This window comes from Kogia breviceps, chromosome 3 (assembly GCF_026419965.1).
Source record: "Kogia breviceps isolate mKogBre1 chromosome 3, mKogBre1 haplotype 1, whole genome shotgun sequence".
Taxonomy (NCBI): Eukaryota; Metazoa; Chordata; class Mammalia; order Artiodactyla; family Physeteridae; genus Kogia; species Kogia breviceps.
Window position 1 is genome coordinate 41,805,759 of NC_081312.1, and position 23,465 is coordinate 41,829,223.

A 23,465-nucleotide genomic window follows, 5' to 3' on the forward strand; every position below is an offset into this window, starting at 1 on the left:
CGCGAATCCAGAACTCTTCCTATCTCAACGCTCACTGCTTCTTTCACTAATACTGAGGTACAGAAAGTGAACTCTCCTTTACACCTTCAAAGATATTTTCACACAGGTTGCCTCTTTAAAGACAAAGCAAAATTGAGCAGTTGAGGCAGTGATCTTGACCAATTTATGCCATTGTTGTCATCATTGTTACATATCTTCTTGAGATTATTGTGTTACTCTCATTTTACAGAGGATGAAACTGAGGATTTTAAGGCTGAGATGGCCGGTAATTTGCCCTAAGACTTAGGTGGCTCCCAAACGCAGAGCAGTCTGATCCCCAAACCTACACTTTTAACCACTCTACTATACTACCTGAATCCAACTGGTACTGGGGCAGGGGAACAAAGTTTGACTAGAACCACTTATCCATATCATTTCTCTTGTGCTCCAAAGATTGCTTTTTTCCAGACATCACTGTACATGACAAGTTCATGGGCAAGACACTTGTCAATGTGGGGGGCTGAGGCTAGTGGTCAGCTCCCACTTTACTGCACGTGGCAGCATTTTGTACTTACAGGTTCCTCTGCCTGTAAAATAGTGAAGGATGAAACACTTTCCAGAGAATATAATCTTACATGTTTCTGATTTTGTTAGAAAATAAAATATTTTGAAAATTTTATGCTGGTCTACAGTTCTCCATGGAAACGCTCTTGAGGGTAGTCTGTTCTCAAAGGTGCTAGTTCAAAACGGCAAAGCCTCCCCAAATACACAGAAGAAATGTCTGCTGTAGCCACAGGAATTGAAAGAAATGCTTGTATTTTGAAAATGGCATTTAATAAAGACAATTTTACACACAGACATAAAGGCAGACCAATCCCACCTTTTATCAAAAACAGCATTTTACTTGGATTCTGTATTATTAGAATATTTGTGCAAACATTACAGCATAAATAATTTCATTTACAAACTCCCTCTCTGCAGATTCTAATGAGGTCTAATGGGAAAACTGGCTTAGCTGAGGATTTAGGGATTTTTTTTTTAATGAAACAAAACTCTCATTGTACAGATAGCATACCAAACATAGGTAGTTATTACTCCACTGAAAAATAAAATTCTCCTTTTTCACAATGTATTATCATTTTCAAGAGACTCTTTATAAGGGACTATTTTAAAATTTAGGGGTAGAATAATGGCCTTTTTGGTTTTCTAAAAATAATACATGCACATTATGAAAATTTCCATTTCTACAAAGAGTTTCAAATGAAAGCACAAATCACCCCAAGTCCTACCACCTAGAGTTAATTAATGTTAGTATTTGCTGAATATCTTCCAATATCTGTATACGATATAAAATGAATCTGTATAACTAGGTAGGGAACAAAAACAGCTTTTATTAAACAAGATTGTATATGTCTCAAAAAGTATTTTAAATAATTTAATGGGAGAAACTGACATGAACGAATTGCTGAACTTCAAATATATGTTTCTTTACATTACGGGCTATTCCTTACTAAAGTTAAGAAAAAGACTGATAAACATCAATAGGTTAGAATCATTTTTTATTACATGTTTTGGTTTTAGACTATACAAATGGACTCTGCAGTGTCTTGTTTTTGTTTTTTTTTAAAGGAAGAGCCACCATGGATGAGAAAGATTGACAGAAATGCCATGCTAAATCCACATCTTCAAATCTATGGTTTTTCTATTTCCATGAATTAATATTTCTTTCATTAAAAACAATAATATTCCTGATATGCCATCACAAAACCGTTAATTATGATTACTGTACATCAGTAGGGGTAGTGGATGAAATCTTCTGTCATATTCAGCAGGCCCTTCCTTCTTCATCATTTTTAAAATGATGCCTTACCTCCCTCCCACTTTCTTCTTATAGTATTTGAAATTATATTCTTTACTCAATTGTTTTTCCTCTTTAGAGTAATTAATACATTCAGGAACAGAATCTGTGAATTGATCTGTTTTAAGTTCACTTAAAATAGAATTCTAATATCTAATGAAAGCTAATTAAATTTACATCACCACCAAATTTCCCATCCTTCTCAACCTGATGTCCTAAGTTGTGTGCATATTTGACCATGTATTAATATTCACATATTGTCACCTTTTCAGTTCTTATGAAAGTACACACAGCCATTACAAGAAACATGACTACCTTATAATTAAGCTCACAATTTGAAAGCTAAGAATTTGACATTAATAATTCTTTAATAAGCCATCTTCTGCCTATGTGATAGATAGTACTAACTACATTAAAACCTTGATCGTTGTAATTGTATTCTAAATTTATAGCATATATTCCAAATAAAATTGTTAGGATTTTTAGAACTTAGAAGTATAGAGTTGTATTTCCCCCAAGTATGTTTGAGCTATAAACTTAAATCTAAGCAATTATCTTACCATTTCACAAGATAAAATCCTTAAATTCTTATTTCTTGTGTTGCCAAAGGGGGAATTCCAGTATTACTTATAAGTTCTTTGCCCAAACTGGTGTTAATGTTGAACAAATGAAAAGTAGAGAATGGACTTGAGGGCACAGGGAGGGGGAAGGGTAAGCTGGGACGAAGTGAGAGAGTAGCATTGATATATGTATGCTACCAAATATAAAATAGACAGCTAGTGGGAAGCAGCTGCATAGCACAAGGAGATCAGCTTGGTGCTTTGTGACCACCTAGAGGGGTGGGATAGGGAGGGTGGGAGGGAGAGCAAGAAGGAGGGGATATAGGGATATATGTACACATACAGCTGATACATTCCCTTTGTTATACAGCAGAAACTAACATAACATTGTGAAGTAATTATACTCCAATAAAGAAGTTTAAAAAAAACAGACAAAAATAAAGAAAAAAATCAAAAGAAAAAGTACAAATGTAATAGGTTTTAATGTTTAGAATTTATTGCAGTTATACCCATTTCACAATGGGCATACTTCACATGTAGTCATATTTTATCTTCTGCCTTCAGAATCGTTTCACCAAACTGCAGATCAAATCTAGTGATAATAGGGGTCAGGAAGGACATAATATTTTATTGAACAGAATGAAGGTACAGTGAGAGATCATTCCTTTTCCTCATCTTATATCTTTTTAGTTCAAGAAATGTTTTAGCCATTATGGTCTTTGTCAAAATTTTAAAATATATTCTTTAAAAAAGAGAGAACCAACAGCAGTCTACCTTCTATTCCAATACAATGATGGATTTTAAGAAGGTATGGCCCAGACTTAAGATTTGTGGCTAATTATGACTGATACAAACTAACCAATGAATAGTTTTGTATTTTGATCCAGTCAGAAAGCTTATTCAAGAAAGAAAAAGCACACAAAGACATTCATTATTCAATACCTTGAAAATCTTTCTGTGTGCCTCCCTCAACTACCATGTGCCCAAAGCCTGTCTTTCTCTCCATATGGCCGTGTCTTCCTTTAATCCTAAACGAGCCTATTTTCTGGAGATTTAGCAGTGGAAGCTGACTACCCAGTCTTAAATACTGGGCCCTACTGGTTCATTTCCTGGCTAGGCCTACTCTACCAAGGTGACAATGGCTTAAGCATCATTGTGTTAGTTTCACAGTATGGAATATGGTCCTAGTAGTTAGAACTAGCAAACAGGAATCATATTCAGCTGTTAAACCCAGGAAAATGGTAACTCCATGAGTATTAACGTAGTTTATGCCATCAGTCTAATCTGAAGGGTAGTCATTAGAAGAACGTGTTTGCTTTTGTCTCCCATGGAATAAAAGTCCCAGAGATTGTTGCTAGCCGTGGCTTTGGCAATAAAATCCTTCATTTCTCATTGTTCTGCCAAAGCTGATTAGAGTAGAAGATCATCTGTGTGGGTTAAATGCTGTGCTCTTTTACTATCTACACGGAGCACCAGGCTTAACATATATTCCCTTTCAAAACATCCACAGAATTACTTAACCATCTAGAAAATAAGGTTGGCATTTTTCTCTTGACAGTCAGATTGGCTGCATTTAAAAGATGTGAAGGAAGGACCTAGGAAATGGAATCACTTCAAGAGTCTTATCTGCAAAAGTGTCTTCTAGCAATTTCCTCTCTGGGCGCAGGGCTCCTGGATTACCTCTTAAATTTTTACCTTATGTAGGAGACTATTTCATGGCAAATGAAACTTATGGATTAGTTAACCAGAAGATGTCATCTTTGAAAGTCTCTGTGTATGTTTAAAGTATTTTATTACATCTATTTCCATTATGTTTCTCTAGTTTGATGGCAAAATGAGGGAATAAAGTAGAAAAAGTTACTACTATTATTGTTAACTTTTTGTGCCGATATTTTATTTGCCTAACAAAAATCAGAGTAATAGGCTTTTCTATCACTGCTTTAGACACTGAGTTGTAAAGAACTGAGGGTTTTCCAGACTTGTAATCCTTTTCACAAGGTAGTAAACTATTGGAGGCTTGCTGAAAAGTAAATATAAAAGTCAAAGCATATCATTTTTCAACACTTCTTTTGATGAAATGCTGATATCATTTGTGAACAGGAATTTCACACATTTTCTGACCTGGCCTTTGAAAAAGTGGCATTAATTTGTCACATAGCAAGTGGTGCAATGCTGCCTGAAATCTTTTTTGGACCAAGATGAAATATAAATAAATACATTTAAGAATATGGTGCAGTAATGTAGATAATTGTGCACAATTTATTGCCATTGTATATATTATCTACATTTTGCCTTATAAATAAAATATGAATAGCTGCACCACTGTCTTTTCAGTTCATACATTTTTGATATACTTTCTGAATGCTAGAGTCATTATTGGATCATTTAATTCAATACGTTTAAAATAATGTCCCAATCCAAAAAGCTTTAGACTGCAGCAAAGGGCTTTCTTTCTAGAAATTTGACATTGAATTTTATTTCCATTTAGGTATTAATAAACCTTGGATCACTTCTTCTATTTTATTGTTCTATTCTTGCCTGGATTATGGAAATGAGAGTAGCACTGATTTCAGCATTTGAGATTAGGATTCTTCAAATCTGCTAAATCTGCCAGTCCGCCCTTCTAAGTCAGCCCCAGGCAGGCTGCAGTGTGTGCTCCCACATGTGGTTTGGGGACAAGGATGAGCTCACCAAGCCCAGTCTATTTATTAGATTGATAGAACATACTGATCTCCCATTTCATTGCATTGCTCCTTGGTTTGGGGTTGGTTTTTTTGTGTGTGTGGTACGCGGGCCTCTCACTGTTGTGGTCTCTCCAGTTGCGGAGCACAGGCCCTGGACGCGCAGGCTCAGCGGCCATGGCTCACGGGCCCAGCCGCTCCGCGGCATGTGGGATCTTCCCGGACCGGGGCACGAACCCCTGTCCCCTGCATCGGCAGGCGGACTCTCAACCACTGCGCCACCAGGGAAGCCCTGCTCCTTGGTTTTTAGCGAAGTAATTTAATTTTTGATAATTGGCAAAGCAATACAGTAATTTACCTGTCCCAGTGAGTATGCTTAGTGAATGTGTACTCAGCTGTTTAAACTCTGACCTAGCCTTCCTGTATTAGGAGGATAATGAAAGAGACAAGCTATCTACTGTTGTATCCAAAGGCTACTTGTGATAATTTGCTGCAGTTACAGAGATACTTATGTTTTTACTTGGATTCTAAGGAAGCTTTATTCAAATACCCATTTTTCTGGACCAGATACTAGAAAGCTTCCTACACAAGTTTACATCACTCTAAGCAAAATTAAAATGTGAAAAATCAGCATTTATACAGCAGCTTGAGAACACAGAAACTCTCTTCTGTGATCACACTTCATCACTTCCTACCCTTCCCACTGAAGCATCAGGGCTTCAGGCTGTTTGCCGGCACTCTGGCCACACACAGCCCTTGCCATTCTCCCAGCACATCAGTTCCCAAAGGTCTTCACTGCTTGTCATTCCCAGCCTGAGCCCAAGGTTGTTCATTTCAATTCTGTCCTTTTGGATCTTTGACTCCTCTAACCATGCCCGTTCACAAATCTGGACCAGCCCCACAATCCACAGATCAGAACACCCAACCTCTAACCCTGTTGACTGGATCCACAGAGATCCATGACTTTAACCAAACCCTCTTTACTTCCTGGAAGCCCTTTTAATTAATTTCTTTTTGAGTCCTACTGTAGTTTTCTAGATCAGCACTGTCCAATAGAAATATAATGTGAACCACATATGTAATTTAAAATTTTCTAGTGGTCACATTAAAAAGTAAAAAGAGGGCTTCCCTGGTGGTGCAGTGGTTAAGAATCTGCCTGCCAACGCAGGAGACATGGGTTTGAGCCCTGGTCCGGGAAGATCCCACATGCCGCCTGTGTACCACAACTACTGAGCCTGTGCTCTAGAGCCCAAGAGCCACAACTACTGAGCCCACGTGCCGCAACTACTGAAGCCCGTGTACCTAGAGCCTGTGCTCCGCAACACGAGAAGCCACCGCAATTACTTGTAAAATTACAGGTAAAATTACTAATATACTGTATTTAATCCAGCATATCTAGAGTATTAGCCTTTCAACAACAGAAAATCAATATAAAAACCATTAATGAGATACTTTTTATGTCCTTTTTTGTACTAAGTCTGAAATCTGACATGTACTTTACACTTGCAATATGTTTTAATTGCGACTGGCCACATTGCAAGTGCTCAGTAGCTACTGTGACTCATCACTACAACACAGGTCTGGACCTCTCCTAATCTCTTCAAGTCCTACCCCTATTCTCCTCAGTCTCAGGAGGACATCATGACTCATTTTCCAGGGAAAACTTGAATAAGTCTTCCCCGAGCCACTTGATACTATTCCCTATCCACCTCAACATATATCTGTAGCCACACCAATACTTCGACAAAATGTTCCTCCATCCTTACCCACTCTGTCATTCTTCTTCCTTCTTTGAAAAGAAAGAGCTGTGACTGATCCCATCCTTTCCCCACCTTCTCTGAGACTTTGCGCAAACAAATATCTTCTCTTTCCGGGGATCTTCACTCCTCCCTTTTCACTAACATTCCCGGTTTGCTCAACCTTAAGATTTCCTTATTGCTACTCCCCAAACTACCATTTTCTTTACCATCTTCTTTATTACTTTGAACTTCCCACCACCGACCCAAACCTTTACAGCAGGGCTATCATCCTCACTAGCACCTAACACGACTCTCCCCCCAGTTATGAGTGACTCCCCAGTCTTCAAAACCAGTGGTCCTTTCTCGTTTCTCATTTCTCTCATTGCATCTACCGCATTCCACACTGTAGCCCACCCTTTCTGAAAGTTTCCTTCTTCTTTACTGCCAACCCCTTTCTTCTGGAAGTTTCCTTCTTCTTGACTGCCCTAACCAACACTCTTGTGGGACCCTTTCTAATACCCAGACAGGACTCCTTTTGCAGCTTTACTCAATCCTTTGAATCCTTAACTGTGGTTCATCCCTTATTACATCCGTTAGTTTCTCCTCTCTTGGAGGTTTCCTCTACTTTCACGGCTTCAATCATCATTTCTACTCAGAATACACCCAAATGTAAATATTCAACCCTCTTAGCTAAATGCCAGTCCTGTACTTCCAATTCTCTACTGTACATATCCATCTGAATATCACATGGATATTACTGTCCATTTTAACTCAGGGCTACTGTGACAAAGCCTATAAAAAGAAATCATTTTATTTCCAAGCCTCTAAAAACTTATATTGTGTGTAATTGTCAGTTACATCTCATTTGTGATCCCTGTCCCATCTCTGCCCCAGGCTGTGTCAAAATGCCCTGCTTGATGTCATCACAGCAGAACCTGGAGGTATAAAAACAAGTGTTGGCTTTTTCCCAAACCACTTCTCCCTCAGATTTCCTATTTTTGTCAGTGATACTAATCACTCTTGTCACCCAGCTTTGAAATGTTGCTTTCACCCTTAATTACTTCTTCCTCCTTTCTCCCACAGCTAATTGGTCACCATTCTTGTCAACTAATCCTTCATGATATTTCCCTGTATCCACCCCATCTCCTTAACAAATTGTTCGCCACATTCTCAAACCATCCCACACATCCCTCTTTCATCAATTCCAGTACTGTCCCTTCTTTGAACTCAACTTTTGCCACCTCTGACAACACAAGGTACATTGGCATTGATGCAGCATTTAAAAAAAAAAAAAAGAATGTTCAGTCTTCCCATCTAGATCTGAAGTTAACATAAAAGCAGGAACAAAATGTTATGATCTCTTCATTCCTGTGCTTACTAAATAAACAGATGACCAATAACTGTTTACTGTTGATAATGACTTGATTGCCCTTACAAAAAAAATTTACTATAAATAGCTAGCTCTGGAAGCAGATGAAATATAATCAAGTTGCCCCAAATTAATTTTGCATACTTTGGGGGACAGTTAACATTCAACCACATAACATGAGAGAGGCAACTGTTTTCTGAATAAAGCATCAAACTTAAGGTTTGATCTTGTTTCTCCTATTAAATAGTCAGTATGCGAGTTTCTTAACTTCTAGTTTCCTTGACTGTTATACATCTGTATAATGGAGTTTATTGTGAGATTTAAATGAACTAATATCTGAAAGTGCTTTGAACATTTCAGAATCTCTGTAAATAGAGAATCATGTCACAAAGTACCCAGAATCAACATCCATTGATGTTTTAAGGTGCAACTTTTGTTGACCTCCCAATTAGAAACCTCCAGCAATTTTATCAAGTTGATTGAAAGACCTGTTGTGTAATTACCCTACACCAAACTAACGTTACTTAGTTAACAGTTAATGTTCTCTGCCCACAGCTTCTTCTAGTGAAGCCCCTACCTGGTGCCTGGCATTCTTGGGCTGTTTGAACAGGGGTCCAGAGATTCAGAAGGTTTTTTCTAGAGGCCACATCATTTTTAACAGGTGTTATGCAATTTGTTAAGTGGGGATTCACTTGAAAATAGCAAATTCTGTCTCCCCTTTGCCTGAAAACTACTTGCAGTTTCTCCATGCCCCTTTACATCATCTCAGGGATGGGTAAGCCACCATCCCTAGCACTGTGTACCCCCATAGCACAGATCATGCTGTCTTATAATGTGTTTATTTCTAAACGTGTCTGCTATGGGAATCTGTGGGCATCATAAAACAGAAGATTACAATGTATTTATTTATATGTAAGTTTTCTTTTTTAAACAATTCATTTATTTTGATATACCTGGCACTTAGCACAAAGCATGGCACTTAGTACTGCTGAATAAATACTGAATAAATGAACAAATGTGGAAGAGGTAACACTGCAGGTAATGGTGATGTTTTAGTCTCCTTTTTATCCTTCTTCCCCACTCCCCCACACTTAACAGAATAAATACTAAGAGGTTCCTAGCTCACAGGGGCCTTTAGGCCTGCTGGTCTAGACTTAGGCCTAGGCTTACCTCAATTTGTTGTCTCCAGAGCCACTCACACCCAGTGGGGAGCAAAGCTTCTGTGGAGATCCCGTCTTCTCCCACTTCCATCATCTACCCTCAGGGGCCCAGGGGTTTCTTGTGTCATGTCTTCTCAAAGAGTCCTCTTCTCTGCCTGAAAAGAAAGAAACCATTTGTTACTTGCCTAATTTAAGAATAAATTTGCATACATTCTTCAGCAAGTCTTCTATGCTTTTTTCATAATCTAGTGACTGGAATATTTAAAATATTTCCATTTTGTATCCTATTTGAAGCACCATGGCTTTATTCTTTTGAATTTAACTTTTTGTTTCTGAGTTGGAAGAGGCAAATAACTGAATGATAGTTGTGATGTAGATTTTAAAGCTTGTATTCCAGATATTTTAAGTCACAAGAATGTAAGTGAACAAATCATATGATTACAAAATGGTTTAATGCAAATTCCAGGTATTCTTGAGACAGCTACTAACCCTTCAGTTTTGCTCATTTTGGAGACAGACCATATCTCTATTCAGAAGCCTTGGGCATTAGATGGGGTCTCCCAGACCTGCTGCCATGCTTCTGAAGGCTCCACTTCTCCAGAACCTCTCTTTTCCTTGTTGTTGCCCCTTCTCAGCAGCAGGGCCATGTGTATGACTGATGTGCTCATCTACGGGCCACCATTGAGAACACTGAATTGTAAGTGGGGCATCAAGATGCGTACAATCAATGCCATCTAAAAGAAGAGAACGGGTTCCTCTGAATTTTCAATCTTGTTTCAAAGTCACATAATTTAGGCTACTCTACAGATGTAGCCCACTGAGATTCACTCAGAGAGATATTGTCACTGGAGGTTCAACGGCCTGTTCTTATCTGTGAGTTTACTGATTGACCTCAGGGATAGAAAAGATTCTTCCAAAGCAAAATGGGATGACAGTAAGTGCCCTGCGGATAGCGCTGTGTCTATTCATCTGTGTTCAGGAATCCCAAAGCTGATGAGAACCCATAGCAACTGTGGCTTTGCGGAAGGGGCTGCAACAGCTTCCCCAGTGGCACTGCCAGTGTTAACTGGTGTGTGTATGTGTGTCTCCTCCCTACAGCTATTGACCTGCTGTACTGGAGGGACATCAAGCAGACGGGGATAGTGTTTGGGAGCTTCCTGCTGCTACTCTTCTCCCTGACCCAGTTCAGCGTTGTGAGTGTCGTGGCCTACCTGGCCCTTGCTGCGCTCTCAGCCACCATCAGTTTCCGCATCTACAAGTCTGTTTTACAAGCTGTGCAGAAAACCGACGAGGGTCACCCTTTCAAGTGAGTGTCCCCACCAGACCAGCCCTTGCCCCACCTCTCATGTGGCTCTTTCGTCTGCCTCTGTTTCAGCTCCTGTGCACTATGGGTTGTGCTTCTCTGACACCTAACAGGCCTCGTAGAGTCTCCTTTAATGCTCTCTCTTTTAATACCTAATATTTCTATTAAATTTCTAAAACAAACTCATTTATCTCTATTCTAACCCTTACTGCTTTATTGAGCTTTTAAAACTTTATTGCTACTAATTAAATATTAATCTTTAATTTAAACAATTTATATAATATAAATTCTTGTGTGTGAATTTATGAAATGTGCAAACATTAAATTTATATTTAATATTAATTTTATATTTATTATTACTAATGATAATCATAATTCATTATATGTATACAATGTTTTATAGTTTGAAGTGTTTCAACAATTATTCCTCCCAACTCTCTGAAGAAGGCAGAACATTATAATCCCTATTCAGAGATGGAAAAACTGAGGTTCTAAGAAGTAAAGTGACTTACCCAAAGTCACATGGCAGTAAATAGCACAGAGCCAGGACTAGAGTGTTTGGATTTTTATTTCTCTGCTCTTTCCAGAAGTTTAATGTCAAAGGGCCAAACTTCTGAGGGATGCAAGGTTCATGAACAGTATTATGCACCCTCTTCCATATTTTTATACAGGGGAAATCTAACTAGAATGAACACTGAAGAGGAGGATTTTTGTAAGGCAGTGTATTAAAGAGGATATATGAAATGTGGTAGAGGGAGATACTAGCACTTCCAGCTGCATGCTCCCCAACTCCACCCCAACTTAGCTGTGAGTCCAGCTTGTAAGCCCCAGGTATTTTAGCACTGACTGTCAGAGTCACCCCCTCACCTGGTGCTGGCCCCAGAGTGCAGGCCCCACTACAGGTATCCTCACCTCCTGGAACTGAGGGATATTTCTGCATCCCGAATGAGACCTGTAGATACTGCTGCAGGATGGCTTCTGAGCCAGCCCCAGTAATTCACTGGGGATGCCTCTGAATCCTTCCTGGCTCACCCTCACCTGTCACCTGAATCGAGGCGTCAGGGCGCCAGGCTCTTAAAAGAGGGAAAAGACTCCTGTGTCATGGGGCCTTGTTGACAAAAGGGAAAATGCCGTGTTTCAGACTTCTCTTCCCAGCCTCTGGTTCCTGGCCTCAGTGTCAAACACAGTTACAGTCTGATCATTCTCACTCACCCTTGGGATCTATTTGGCCTTCTTCTAATGCAGAGTTAATGGGTTTTCTGGGCCATAACTTGGTTACGCATGATCCCATCCCAAAAGTGGGAAGAATGGAGAAGTGGAGTGTCGTTTTACCAGGGTGAATACTATGCCTACTTCAGTGACCCTAGCCTGTGACCAGTATCCACACTGTTAGAGTCCTGCCCTGCCCCAGCCCCTGTCTGAGAGAGGCTGGTTTCTGCCACGTTCTTGGGTCCAAGCCTGTCAAGTTACACTGAGAACTCATCTCTCACTTCTCTTATTTCTTCTGTAACTACCCAGTTGTAGGACCAAGAGTCTAACTGTAATTAGCTCAACTACTTTATCTTCCATTAGGAGACATTTAAAATGTAAAACACTCCTTTGGCTGAATTGTTGTTATCAGCAAAAGGAATATATAACTCAGAGTACATTTTGAATCAAAACATATTATCTAGACAAATCAGTTTTTCTATTTTTTTCTAAAAAGCCAAGCATATAAACATAAATTCTCTAAAACTCAAGCCAAATTCTGTTTTACTCTTTTCCTCTCAATCCTCAGAATTAGGTGAGCACTTTAAAAACTCTAGAAATATCCTCAAAATAGACAACATCGTAGAGTTGGGGAAGGAGAGAGAGAGAGGATGGGCCTGGGGAAGGGGGGAAATGGCCAAAACAGGAGGATGGATTGATTTTTATATACTTGAAGAGTTTATCTACCCAAGAGTTCAAATTAACCATTTGAACAAATGGAAAATACAATTACTAAAAATACCACTCTTACTAGAACCAGTGAGCATTTTAATATGGTGCAACTCACTTGCATTTTCAGAGTTCTCTAGATAAAACCTGAAAGTACTTTCCAGACTTTAAATATGAAATCTTAGAGTTTTGATGACAAATAATAATTGGCAGCTAGGATTTTCAGATATCTCAGTTATTTAAAAAGACAATTCATCTTCATGCAGCCAAGAAGAAAGGAGGACTTTCACAATTGCCTGGTGGGCCAGAGATATACAGAGAATTCAGCAAATGAGCTGGTTTGGATTGACTTTTCTCTGTTCCCAGCCAGTTGCTCTGAATTATCAGCTCAGACTGTAATGTTGCCTATGGGAGACAGAAGGAGTCACAGTGCCCCACTAAGTGCCGTGATTCCTGTGTTCCCCAATGCACCAGCTGTGGGTGTGTGTGGTGCCCTGTAGCCTTCTGGCTGGCATGAATCCTTCAGGATGACCTGGCTGTTGTCCTCAGGGTTGGAAAAGGAAAACTTCGCTGTTTCAGGATTCCCTTTGATGGAGTTCTCTGTGTGGGTCCTTTGTTGACAGGGCCTACTTGGAGCTTGAGATCACGCTGTCTCAGGAGCAGATTCAGAAGTACACAGACTGCCTGCAATTCTATGTGAACAGCACGCTTAAAGAACTGAGAAGGCTCTTCCTTGTCCAGGACCTGGTGGATTCCTTAAAAGTACGATTGCTTACGGCATTCCGTTTGACAGTCTTGGTTTTATTTTCCCTAACGGTGTAACATTATAAACTGCGACACGATGGAGAATAAAATAACAAGTGCTAATTATATCCTAGAGTCAAAAAATCTCCAGCTGTACGGTACCATGGAGCTCATCCAGTCTAATCCCCTCATTTTACAGATGCTGGAACGATGGTTCAGAGAGGTTAAGATACTTGCCTGAGGTTGCCAAGTGAGTCACTGATAGAGCTGGGATCAAACCCAGGTCACACAGCTTCTAGTTCTGTACTTTTTACAATATCCCAGGTTGCTTCCCCTTACCATTTTCAATTCCTCAATTTCCTAAAATTATTTTAAAAATAAAAATCTAGTTTAGGGAATGTAAAAAATATACATGCTTTTCCTTTGAAATGCTGGACTCTGCTAATAATAAGACATGTGGGCTGTGAGACTGAACCCCTGAGGGTAGAGGACCTTGGGCACTTGGGTGTTATTCCTGGTGCCATCATTGAACTCACCAGGTTTCTTTGAACAAGCTGCTGTGACCACCCCGTGGCTTACATGTAAAACCAAAGTCAATCAATCATGATTCAACAGGGCTGTGAGCAGAGGGGTGGGAGCCCAGGCAAGGATGTTTTGAGTTCCCCGTTCCCCCAGAGCACTTTGTACACACCAGGGAGGAGTCTCCCATGGGCTGCTCCATAACTGAGGAAGAAAGAGCAGAAGAAAAGTGAGTGATGAGGCCTTAACCCTCAAGGTGCTTTGCCGGAATAATGTCTTAGCAGGTAACAGCTAAAAAAGCGATAGCAGGGAGATTATAATTACTTACCATAGGGCTTTTAAGGTGACATTTCCCTTGACATTTGTAATGTAAAAATTGTGTGCTAGAGGGCTTCCCTGGTGGCGCAGTGGTTGAGAATCCGCCTGCCGATGCAGGGGATACGGGTTCGTGCCCCGGTCCGGGAGGATCCCACGTGCCGCGGAGCGGCTGGGCCCGTGAGCCATGGCCTCTGGGCCTGCGCGTCCGGAGCCTGTGCTCCGCAGCGGGAGAGGCCACAGCAGTGAGAGGCCCGCATACCACAAAAAAAAAAAAAAAAAAAATTGTGTGCTAGAATGGGGATCAGCAAACCTTATCTATAAGGGGCCATATAGTAAATATTTAAGGCTTTGCAGGCTACACAGTCTTTGTTGCAGCTACTCAACTTTGCCATTATAGGGGGAAAGCAGCCAAAGACAATATGTAAATGAATGACTGTGGCTGTGTGCTAATAAAACATTGTTTATGAATACTGAAAATTGAATTTCATATCATTTTCACATATCACAAAATGTTATTCCTGTTTTGATTTTCTTTGACTATTGCAAAATGTAAAATCCATTCTTAACTTGTGGGCCCATACAAAAACAGGCCTATGGCCAGTTTGCTGACCCCTGCCCTAGATTATTATTTCAATGAGTCCTTCAATTCTTACAACAAAGAGATCAAAAGGGTTCAGAGAGAAGTAAAGACAGGATCCTCTTTCAGTAATTCTGTGATGAGCTTTAAATGCTCTTACATTTTCTATTGAAACCATGACATAGTTTGTCTCAAGTTTTAATATAAAGAAGTCAATGAAATGAGACTCTTATCTGTCACGATGGTTTTAGAAGCTCTGATCATCATTTCATTCTTTAGTTTGCAGTCCTGATGTGGCTCCTGACTTACGTTGGCGCTCTCTTCAATGGCTTGACCCTGCTGCTCATGGGTAAGGATAGACAAGTGTGTTATGTCTCCCCTCACACGTTCTGTGAGCGTAAAGCTTTCTAGGCTGTTAGCTGTTAGCTTGCTTGGATGGATTCCTAGCAACAAATGCCAGATTCTCTGAGTCTAGAGCATTTCCCTGACCATCATAGTTCAATTAAAGAGTATAATATATATTATATAGTAATAATGAATTTCTTAATCTGAAGTGTTTTTTTCAACTGTAACTGGTTTTATTTGGCTTCAAATATATATCTGCTTCAATGGCATTTATGTGTAGAAGTTCATTTTCTTCTTAGGAGGTCATTCCCTCATTCCAGGAATAATGACTTAATATCTGTGAAGGCCTCAGCATATTTTTGTTTTCCTTATGAACTAGTCCTGCCATCTTTTAGCTAGAATGCTGGCTACTGCAAATAATGTCATAATATCACATGACTATATAAAAATGTATCTATAAGCTTATTCTTACTGAGAACTCTCAATTTTAATACTATATTTGTTTTTCATCCCAGCTGTGGTTTCAATGTTTACCCTACCTGTAGTGTATGTTAAGCACCAGGTAAGTTCTATGTAGTGTCAAACATTCATGTTAAGTTTTGACCTTGTGAACCTTGGATGTGCTCATGATTTCTTCCTCTTTGTAGGCACAGATTGACCAATATCTGGGACTTGTGAGGACTCACATAAATGCTGTTGTGGCAAAGTAAGTTACATAGTGCAATTCATAAAAAGGAGAGACCGCCTTAGGCAGGCGTTTGACTGGATTAGATAGGAGGAATAAAAGGATGAGAAAATAATAGGTTGATTTATGATCATTCACTTAATTGAGGCTTATATTCACACCCTTCCCAATTATTTTATTTCATAAATTAAGTATGAATTTTAAAACTTCCAATTAAACAAAATTTTCAGTGGTTTATTTCAGGTATAATGAAATGAATTTTAATGAATGAATGATATTAAGCTGTATCTGGGGACTGGCTCATGTCCAAGGGTAAGATGGGTTGGAGGAAAGAAAGCCTGATTCAGGAAAGTGAAATTAATTTATAACAGTTTAATCAAAATAAAAACAATTAAGTTAACATTTTCAATTTTTAAACAATAAATATCACTAACTTTTTAAACCATTGAAATTATTTTTAAAACTTAAAACTTTTTTTAATCTTTAGAACTTTTGTTACATTTTAAATTACACCATTTCAACTCAACAAGTGTGTGTGTTTGCTTATTTTATTAACAGCATTGCTTTTCAAACCTGAGTCTTAAATAGACTCTACTTTTTGGCTACTTTATATATTAGGAGATAAAGATTCCAGTAATAAGTACCTACAGTTAATATAGTCATTAACTTAGTAGTTTTCCTTAATTCTTAAATTAGTGTTTTTAGATATGTCTTCATCTAAAATGTTAGTTTTTATGTTGTCCTTATTACTCAAGATTTTGTTTTAATCAAAAGCTGACCTAGGCTTCAACTACAAATACATGTCTCAAAAAACTAGACTTTCTCTCTAGTAATCTTAGAATCATGTGGCTAGACCTAGGTGATGGTCAGAATTCAAGGAAAGTATTTTACATAGTAAAAGATGTATAAAACAAAACAAATACGAAAAAAACAAGCACTTTAAAGTTCCTCTGTTATTTGATTTGTATATCATCAGTTACAGTTCTCTCCTGAAGTATATAAAGATTTTTGTTTTTTACTGTGTATTGTTTATATTCTTCCTCTTAAATTCATGGTGAATTTCGATCTGTATCAGATCTGTAGCACATTTCAAAATGCCTGAAATTATCAGCTTGGACACAAATGCAACTAATACCTAATGAAAATCAACAAATTGAGGATATTCGTTACTTTGTACTAAGAAGTGGCAGCATGGTATAATATGAAACTTGGTGTTTACCAAACCTGGGGAACCTGTTAAAAATATGAATTCCCAGACTGTACAACAGACTTATGGAAATAGAACTCCTAGAATAAGGGTCCTGTAATCTATATTTTAATGAACTCCCTAGGTGCCTTTTTGGCAGTTAGAACTGTGTTTAGGAACTACAGCAAAGAACACCAGAATAGGAACTTGGAAACTGGAAGATAAAAGCTTTAGTGCTCAGTCGTCCAATACTTAGTTTGACGATCTTGAACAAATCACATCTCTGAATTTTTTATTTGACTGATTAGTTGCTTGCTTCCAAAAAAAGACATACTTATTATTTTACGAGAACTGCATGTAACAGGCACAGAGAGTATAAAGAGGAATGAGATGATCCTCTCCTAGCAGAGCTCTCAGCCTATGGGTGCAGACAAAATTGTAAAGAAATAACTATAAGACAGTATAAGAATGACAATAGAGTTGCATAAAATATTAAAGTGAGAGAGATAAGGAAACTACTGGTCTTACCTGGAGGGGATAATGGAGAGCTACTAAAATGAGGGCCCTTGCCAGCATGGTCAGGTTCTGCTGCAGACTTCTCTCTGTGTCCTCACATGGCAGAAGTGGAAGGAAGCTCTCTGGGTTCTCTTTCATAGGGCACTAATTGCATCCATGAGGGCTCCGTTCTCATGAACTAATCACCTCCCAAAGGCCCCACCACCTAATACCAGCACACTGGGGGTTAGGTTTCAACATATGAATTTTGTGGGGGCGGGTGAGGGGTGGAGCGAGACATAAACATTCAGTCTATAGCAGCCTTGAAAGATGGGTAAATACTCATCAGGTGGATGATGAGGGGAAAGACACTACAAGAATAAATAATACAGGTAGAGGCAGAAACATGAAAATGTAGGCCAAGTTCAGGGAGCAGGGAGTCGACCAGTGTGTCTGAAGTTTAAGTGAGTGGAAAGATGAACTGGAAAGGGTCTAGAAAGAGAGGCAGAGGACAAGTATTGAACGCTCTAAGGAGTTATGACTGACTCAGCAAGAAATAGCCTGCCCCTGATGTTCCTATGCAGGAGATTGATGTAATCAGAGTTGTGTTTTGTACAGATTACTATGATAGTCTAGTGGGAGGAGAATTGGAGAGGAAAGTGGAGATGTAGTGATTAGCTGGGAGGCTATTAGAATTCAAACAAAAGTGATAAGGGTATACACCTGTTAAAATGGAGGGAAAGGAGAGATGGCAGAGAAGTAAAATGTATGAATGTATCTATACAATATAGTTGGTTAAGTTAAAATTGGAAATCAAGGATCTGAAAAGGAATAGAAAGGAAGCTAAGAACAGAAAGAGAAACTGGGGAAGTTACCTACTTCTTATCAGAAAGGAGGAAACAGCAGTTCTTCAAAAGAATCTGTTTTGCCTGGCACTAAATTTTGAAGATTTCTTGGTGGGATCTTACCTCTAAGGCTCCTTCAACCTCTGAAATTCTGATTCCATGCTATAATAACTCCACCAAAAGAACTCACACCCTTTTAGTGAAACAGTTAAGAACATGATCTTTGGAATCAGATAGACTGGTTTGAGTCCATTTCTGGCATTTTTTAGCTATATAAGTTCATTATGCATGTTATTTGACTCCCTGAGCTGTTTCCTTATCTATACATTGAAAAGATAACGTCTATAAACTACTCTTACTTGGACATAGGAAGCACTCAATAAATATTCAATGATCATGGTCATGATCATCCTCCTTCTGCTGCTTAGAGATCAGTTCACGAGGGGTGTGCAGGATAGTCCCAGACTGGGTAAGGAGACCTTGGTGCCCCTCCCTTCTCTATACTGAGTGGATGATGAACCTGTCCAGGTCATTTAACCTTCCTGTGTCTCAGTTTTCCAGCTCTAAAGGCTGACAAATTTTAAAAGGTAAAATAAATATTTCAGAGGAAATTAAAACCTTAAATAACTGAAAACCTAATAAGAAATCTGCCTCAAGTGAATACAACTCTCCATGTCCAGGTGAGTTATATTCTAGGATGGTAAAATAGTCTGAAATTGGGCAGGAACTCTCCTGATTTTCAAATGAGAAAAACAGATTCTAGAAATTACCTTTTGATGAATCGAATGCCTACTTTCAAGCAAAGTTCCAGAATGAGTTAGTAAAAGTGTAGGTAAATACTCAGATAGTTCTGTGATCACTAAACCGAGGGATCATACAGCCTGCTCTAGCCAGCAAGAATTTGGATTTCAGTGGGGTTACTAGAAAAGTCCTCCTGGTGTCCTTGAGGAGAAAATGAAGATGTACGGTCCAGTTGATAGCACAACTGGTAGAGTTCTAGAAGGTTGAAATAGTAGACCCTAGGGATGTTCATTAATCCATCAAATATCCATCTGGGGCAAGGTGTAGTAATGTGACAGAGGGCTCTGCCCTTGACTCCATGACTTTCTGTCTCAGTATTTTATATGGCTATGTGAAGACAAATCAAATATACTCATCCGAGTTCTAGGTGACACATAGCTTAGAGCAAAAGCACATTCAGAAGACAGCAAAACTCAATATTCAAAATGAATCAAGTGATCTTGAGTAATGTAGAATTGTGAACTGAAATTAATAAAATGAAACTGACAGGGAAAGCAAAGTTCTATATTTAGAATCAACTTTGCAAATATAGAATGGGAAGAAAGGCAGATGAGATAGGGTACAACAGTAGCTGTGCAAAAAATACGCAAGGGGGTTTAATCAATGAATTGATCACAACCAAATATGAGTCAATAATGTACTGAGGCATATTTTTTAAAATCTATGTAAGTTTAGATGTTATTAATAGAAGTATAAATCAAAATCAAAAGAGGCCATAATTGTTTCATATTCCATATTGTCATTCCATATCTGTGTTAAATTTCAGAGTCTGACATATTAAGAGCTGCAGTTATATACTGAAGTAATGTCAGAAAGATGACCAGGTATTGAAGTATTGGAAATCTGACAGTAATGGCGAGTGACAGCCCAGCTTCACTGGGGATGATTACTCTGGAAAAGAGATAACTTTAAAAGAACACATAGCTATCCTCAAATATTTGGAGGTCTAACATTGTGAAAGAAGTAGTCTTCCTTTTTTTCTCTAACGAGCTGTGAATGGAAAGTCCAGAAGGTCTGAGATTTGAATGAAATGTGAGGGAAAACAATACCAATTAGAGTTGTTCAACAATGAAATGATTCACCCCATGAAACAGTGAGCTCACTGACACTCATTCAAGTATTCACATAAAAGTTAGTTGACCGGGCTTCCCTGGTGGCGCAGTGGTTGAGAATCCGCCTGCTGATGCAGGGGACACGGGTTCATGCCCCGGTCTGGGAAGATCTCACATGCCGCGGAGCAGCTGAGCCTGTGAGCCATGACCACTGAGCCTGTGTGTTCGGAGCCTGTGCTCCGCAACGGGAGAGGCCACAACAGTGAGAGGCCCACGTACCACAAAAAAAAAAAAAAAAAAAAAAGTTAGTTGACCACTGTTACAAATGTTGTAAAAAGGACTTCCACAATGGGAGAAGAGTAGAATTAGTTAACACCTAGTATACTGTGGTATTCCAAAGCATTTCAAAACTAAAACATGTATCTTAAACTCTTTTTTTTTATTTTTGAATTTTATTTTATTTTTACACAGCAGGTTCTTATTAGTTATCTATTTTATACATATTAGTGTATACATGTCAATCCCAATCTCCCAGTTCATCCCACTGCCACCACCACCCCTACCATTTTCCCCCCTTGGTGTCCATATGTTTGTTCTCTACATCTGTGTCTCTATTTCTGCCCTGCAAACTGGTTCATCTCTACCATTTTTCTAGGTTCCACATATATGCGTTAATACACAATATTTGTTTTTCTCTTTCTAACTTATTTCACTCTGTATGATAGTCTCTAGATCCATCCACGTCTCTACAAATGACCCAATTTCGTTCCTTTTTATGGCTGAGTAGTATTCCATTGTAAGTATGTACCACATCTTCTTTATCCATTCGTCTGTCGATGGGCATTTAGGTTACTTCCATGACCTGGCTATTGTAAATAGTGCTGCAATGAACATTGGGGTGCATGTGTCTTTTTGAATTATGGTTTTCTCTGGGTATATGCCCAGTATTGGGATTACTGGGTCATATGGTAATTCTATTTTTAGTTTTTTAAGGAACCTCCATACTGTTCTCCATAGTGGCTGTATCAATTTACATTCTCACCAACAGAGCAAGAGGGTTCCCTTTTCTCCACACCGTCTCCAGCATTTGTTGTTTGCAGATTTTCTGATGATGACCATTCTAACTGGTGTGAGGTGATACCTCATTGTAGTTTTGATTTTCATTTCTCTAATAATTAGTGATGTTGAGCAGCTTTTCATGTGCTTCTTGGCCATCTGTATGTCTTCTTTGGAGAAATGTCTATTTAAGTCTTCTGCCTATTTTTGGATTTGGTTGTTTGTTTTCCTAACATTGAGCTGCATGAGCTGTTTATATATTTTGGAGATTAATCCTTTGTCCATTGATTCGTTTGCAAATATTTTCTCCCATTCTGAGGGTTGTCTTTTCATCTTGTTTATGGTTTCCTTTGCTGTGCAAAAGCTTTGAAGTTTCATTAGGTCCCATTTGTTTATTTTTGTTTTTATTTCCATTACTCTAGGAGGTGGATCAAAAAAGATCTTGCTGTGATTTAGGTCAGAGTGTTCCTCCTATGTTTTCCTCTAAGAGTTTTATAGTGTCCGGTCTTACATTTAGGTCTCAAATCCATTTTGAGTTTATTTTTCTGTATAGTGTTAGGGAGTGTTCTAATTTCATTCTTTTACATGTAGCTGTCCAGTTTTCCCAGCACCACTTATTTAAGAGACTGTCTTTTCTCCATTGTATATCCTTGCTTCCTTTGTCATAGATTAGTTGCCCATAGGTGCATGGGTTTATCTCTGGGCTTTCTATCCTGTTCAATTGATCTATGTTTCAGGTTTTGTGCCAATACCATATTTTCTTGATTACTGTAGCTTTCTAGTATAGTCTGAAGTCAGGGAGTCTTATTCCTTCTGCTCCGTTTTTTTCCCTCAAGACTGCTTTGGCTATTTGGGGTCTTTTGGATCTCCATACAAATTTTAAGATTTTTTGTTCTAGTTCTGTAAAAAATGCCACTGGTAATTTCTTAGGGATTGCACTGAATCTGTAGATTGCTTTGGGTAGTATAGTCATTTTCACAATATTGATTCTTCCAATCCAAGAACATGGTATATCTCTCCATCTGTTTGTGTCATCTTTGATTTCTTTCATCAGTGTCTTATAGTTTTCTGAGTACAGGTCTTTTACCTCCTTTGGTAAGTTTGTTCCTAAGTATTTTATCTTTTTGTTGCAATGGTGAATGGGATTGTTTCCTTAATTTCTCTTTCTGATCTTTTGTTGTTAGTGTATAGGGATGCAAGAGATTTCTGTGCATTAATTTTGTATCCTGCAGCTTTACCAAATTCATTGATTAGCTCTAGTAGTTTTCTCGTGACATCTTTAGGATTATCCATGTATAGTATCATGTCATCTGCACACAGTGACAGTTTTACTTCTTCTTTCCAATTTGTATTCCTTTGATTTCTTTTTCCTCTCTGATTGCTGTAGCTAGGACTTTCAAAACCATGTTGAATAATAGTGACAAGGATGGACATCCTTGTCTTGTTCCTGATCTTAGAGGAAATACTTTCAGTTTTTCACCATTGAGAATGATGTTTGCTATGGGTTTGTCGTATATGGCCTTTATTATGATAAGGTACGTTCCCTCTATGCCCACGTTCTGGAGAGTTTTTATCATAAATGGGTGTTGAATTTTGTCAAAAGCTTTTTCTGCATCTATTGAGATGATCATATGGTTTTTATTCTTCAATTTGTTAATATGGTATATCACATTGATTGATTTGCATATATTGAAGATTCCTTGCATCCCTGGGATAAATCCCACTTGATCATGGTGTATGATCATTTTAATGTGCTGTTGGATTCTGTTTGCTAGTATTTTGTTGAGGATTTTTGCATCTATATTCATCAGTAATATTGCTGTTTAATTTTCTTTTATTGTAGTATCTTTGTCTGGTTTTGGTATCAGGGTGATGGTGGCCTCATAGAATGAGTTTGGGAGTGTTCCTTCCTCTGCAGTTTTTTGGAAGAGTTTGAGAAGGATGGGTGTTAGCTCTTCTCTAAATATTTGATGGAATTCACCTGTGAAGCCATCTGGTCCTGGACGTCTGTTTGTTGGAAGATTTTTAATTACAGTTTCAATTTCATTACTTGTGATTTCTTCCTGGTTCAGTCTTGGAAGGTTATACTTTTCTAAGAATTTGTCCATTTCCTCCAGGTTGTCCATTTTATTGTCGTAGAGTTGCTTGTAGTCGTCTCTTAGGATGCTTTGTATTTCTTCGATGTCCATTGTAACTTCTCCTTTTCTTTCTAATTGTATTGACTCGAGTCCTCTCCCTCTTTTTCTTGGTGAGTCTGGCTAAAGGTTTATCAATTT

At 38.6% G+C, this 23,465-nt stretch overlaps 1 protein-coding gene across 3 annotated transcripts in view; it reads left to right on the forward strand.

Annotated features, from left to right (window-relative positions):
• RTN1 (reticulon 1) overlaps positions 1 to 23,465 on the forward strand; it is a 240,355-nt gene that overhangs the window by 211,223 nt on the left and 5,667 nt on the right. For 2 of the 3 annotated variants that reach the window (XM_059059704.2, XM_059059705.2), the window contains 5 exons: positions 10,445 to 10,652; positions 13,190 to 13,328; positions 15,004 to 15,073; positions 15,585 to 15,631; positions 15,717 to 15,779. In XM_059059704.2, coding sequence (XP_058915687.1) covers positions 10,445 to 10,652; positions 13,190 to 13,328; positions 15,004 to 15,073; positions 15,585 to 15,631; positions 15,717 to 15,779 — 527 coding nt within the window. Of the gene's footprint in view, positions 1 to 10,444; positions 10,653 to 13,189; positions 13,329 to 15,003; positions 15,074 to 15,584; positions 15,632 to 15,716; positions 15,780 to 23,465 lie in introns of those variants that run through there. The other variant, XM_067028402.1, reaches the window with a different exon arrangement.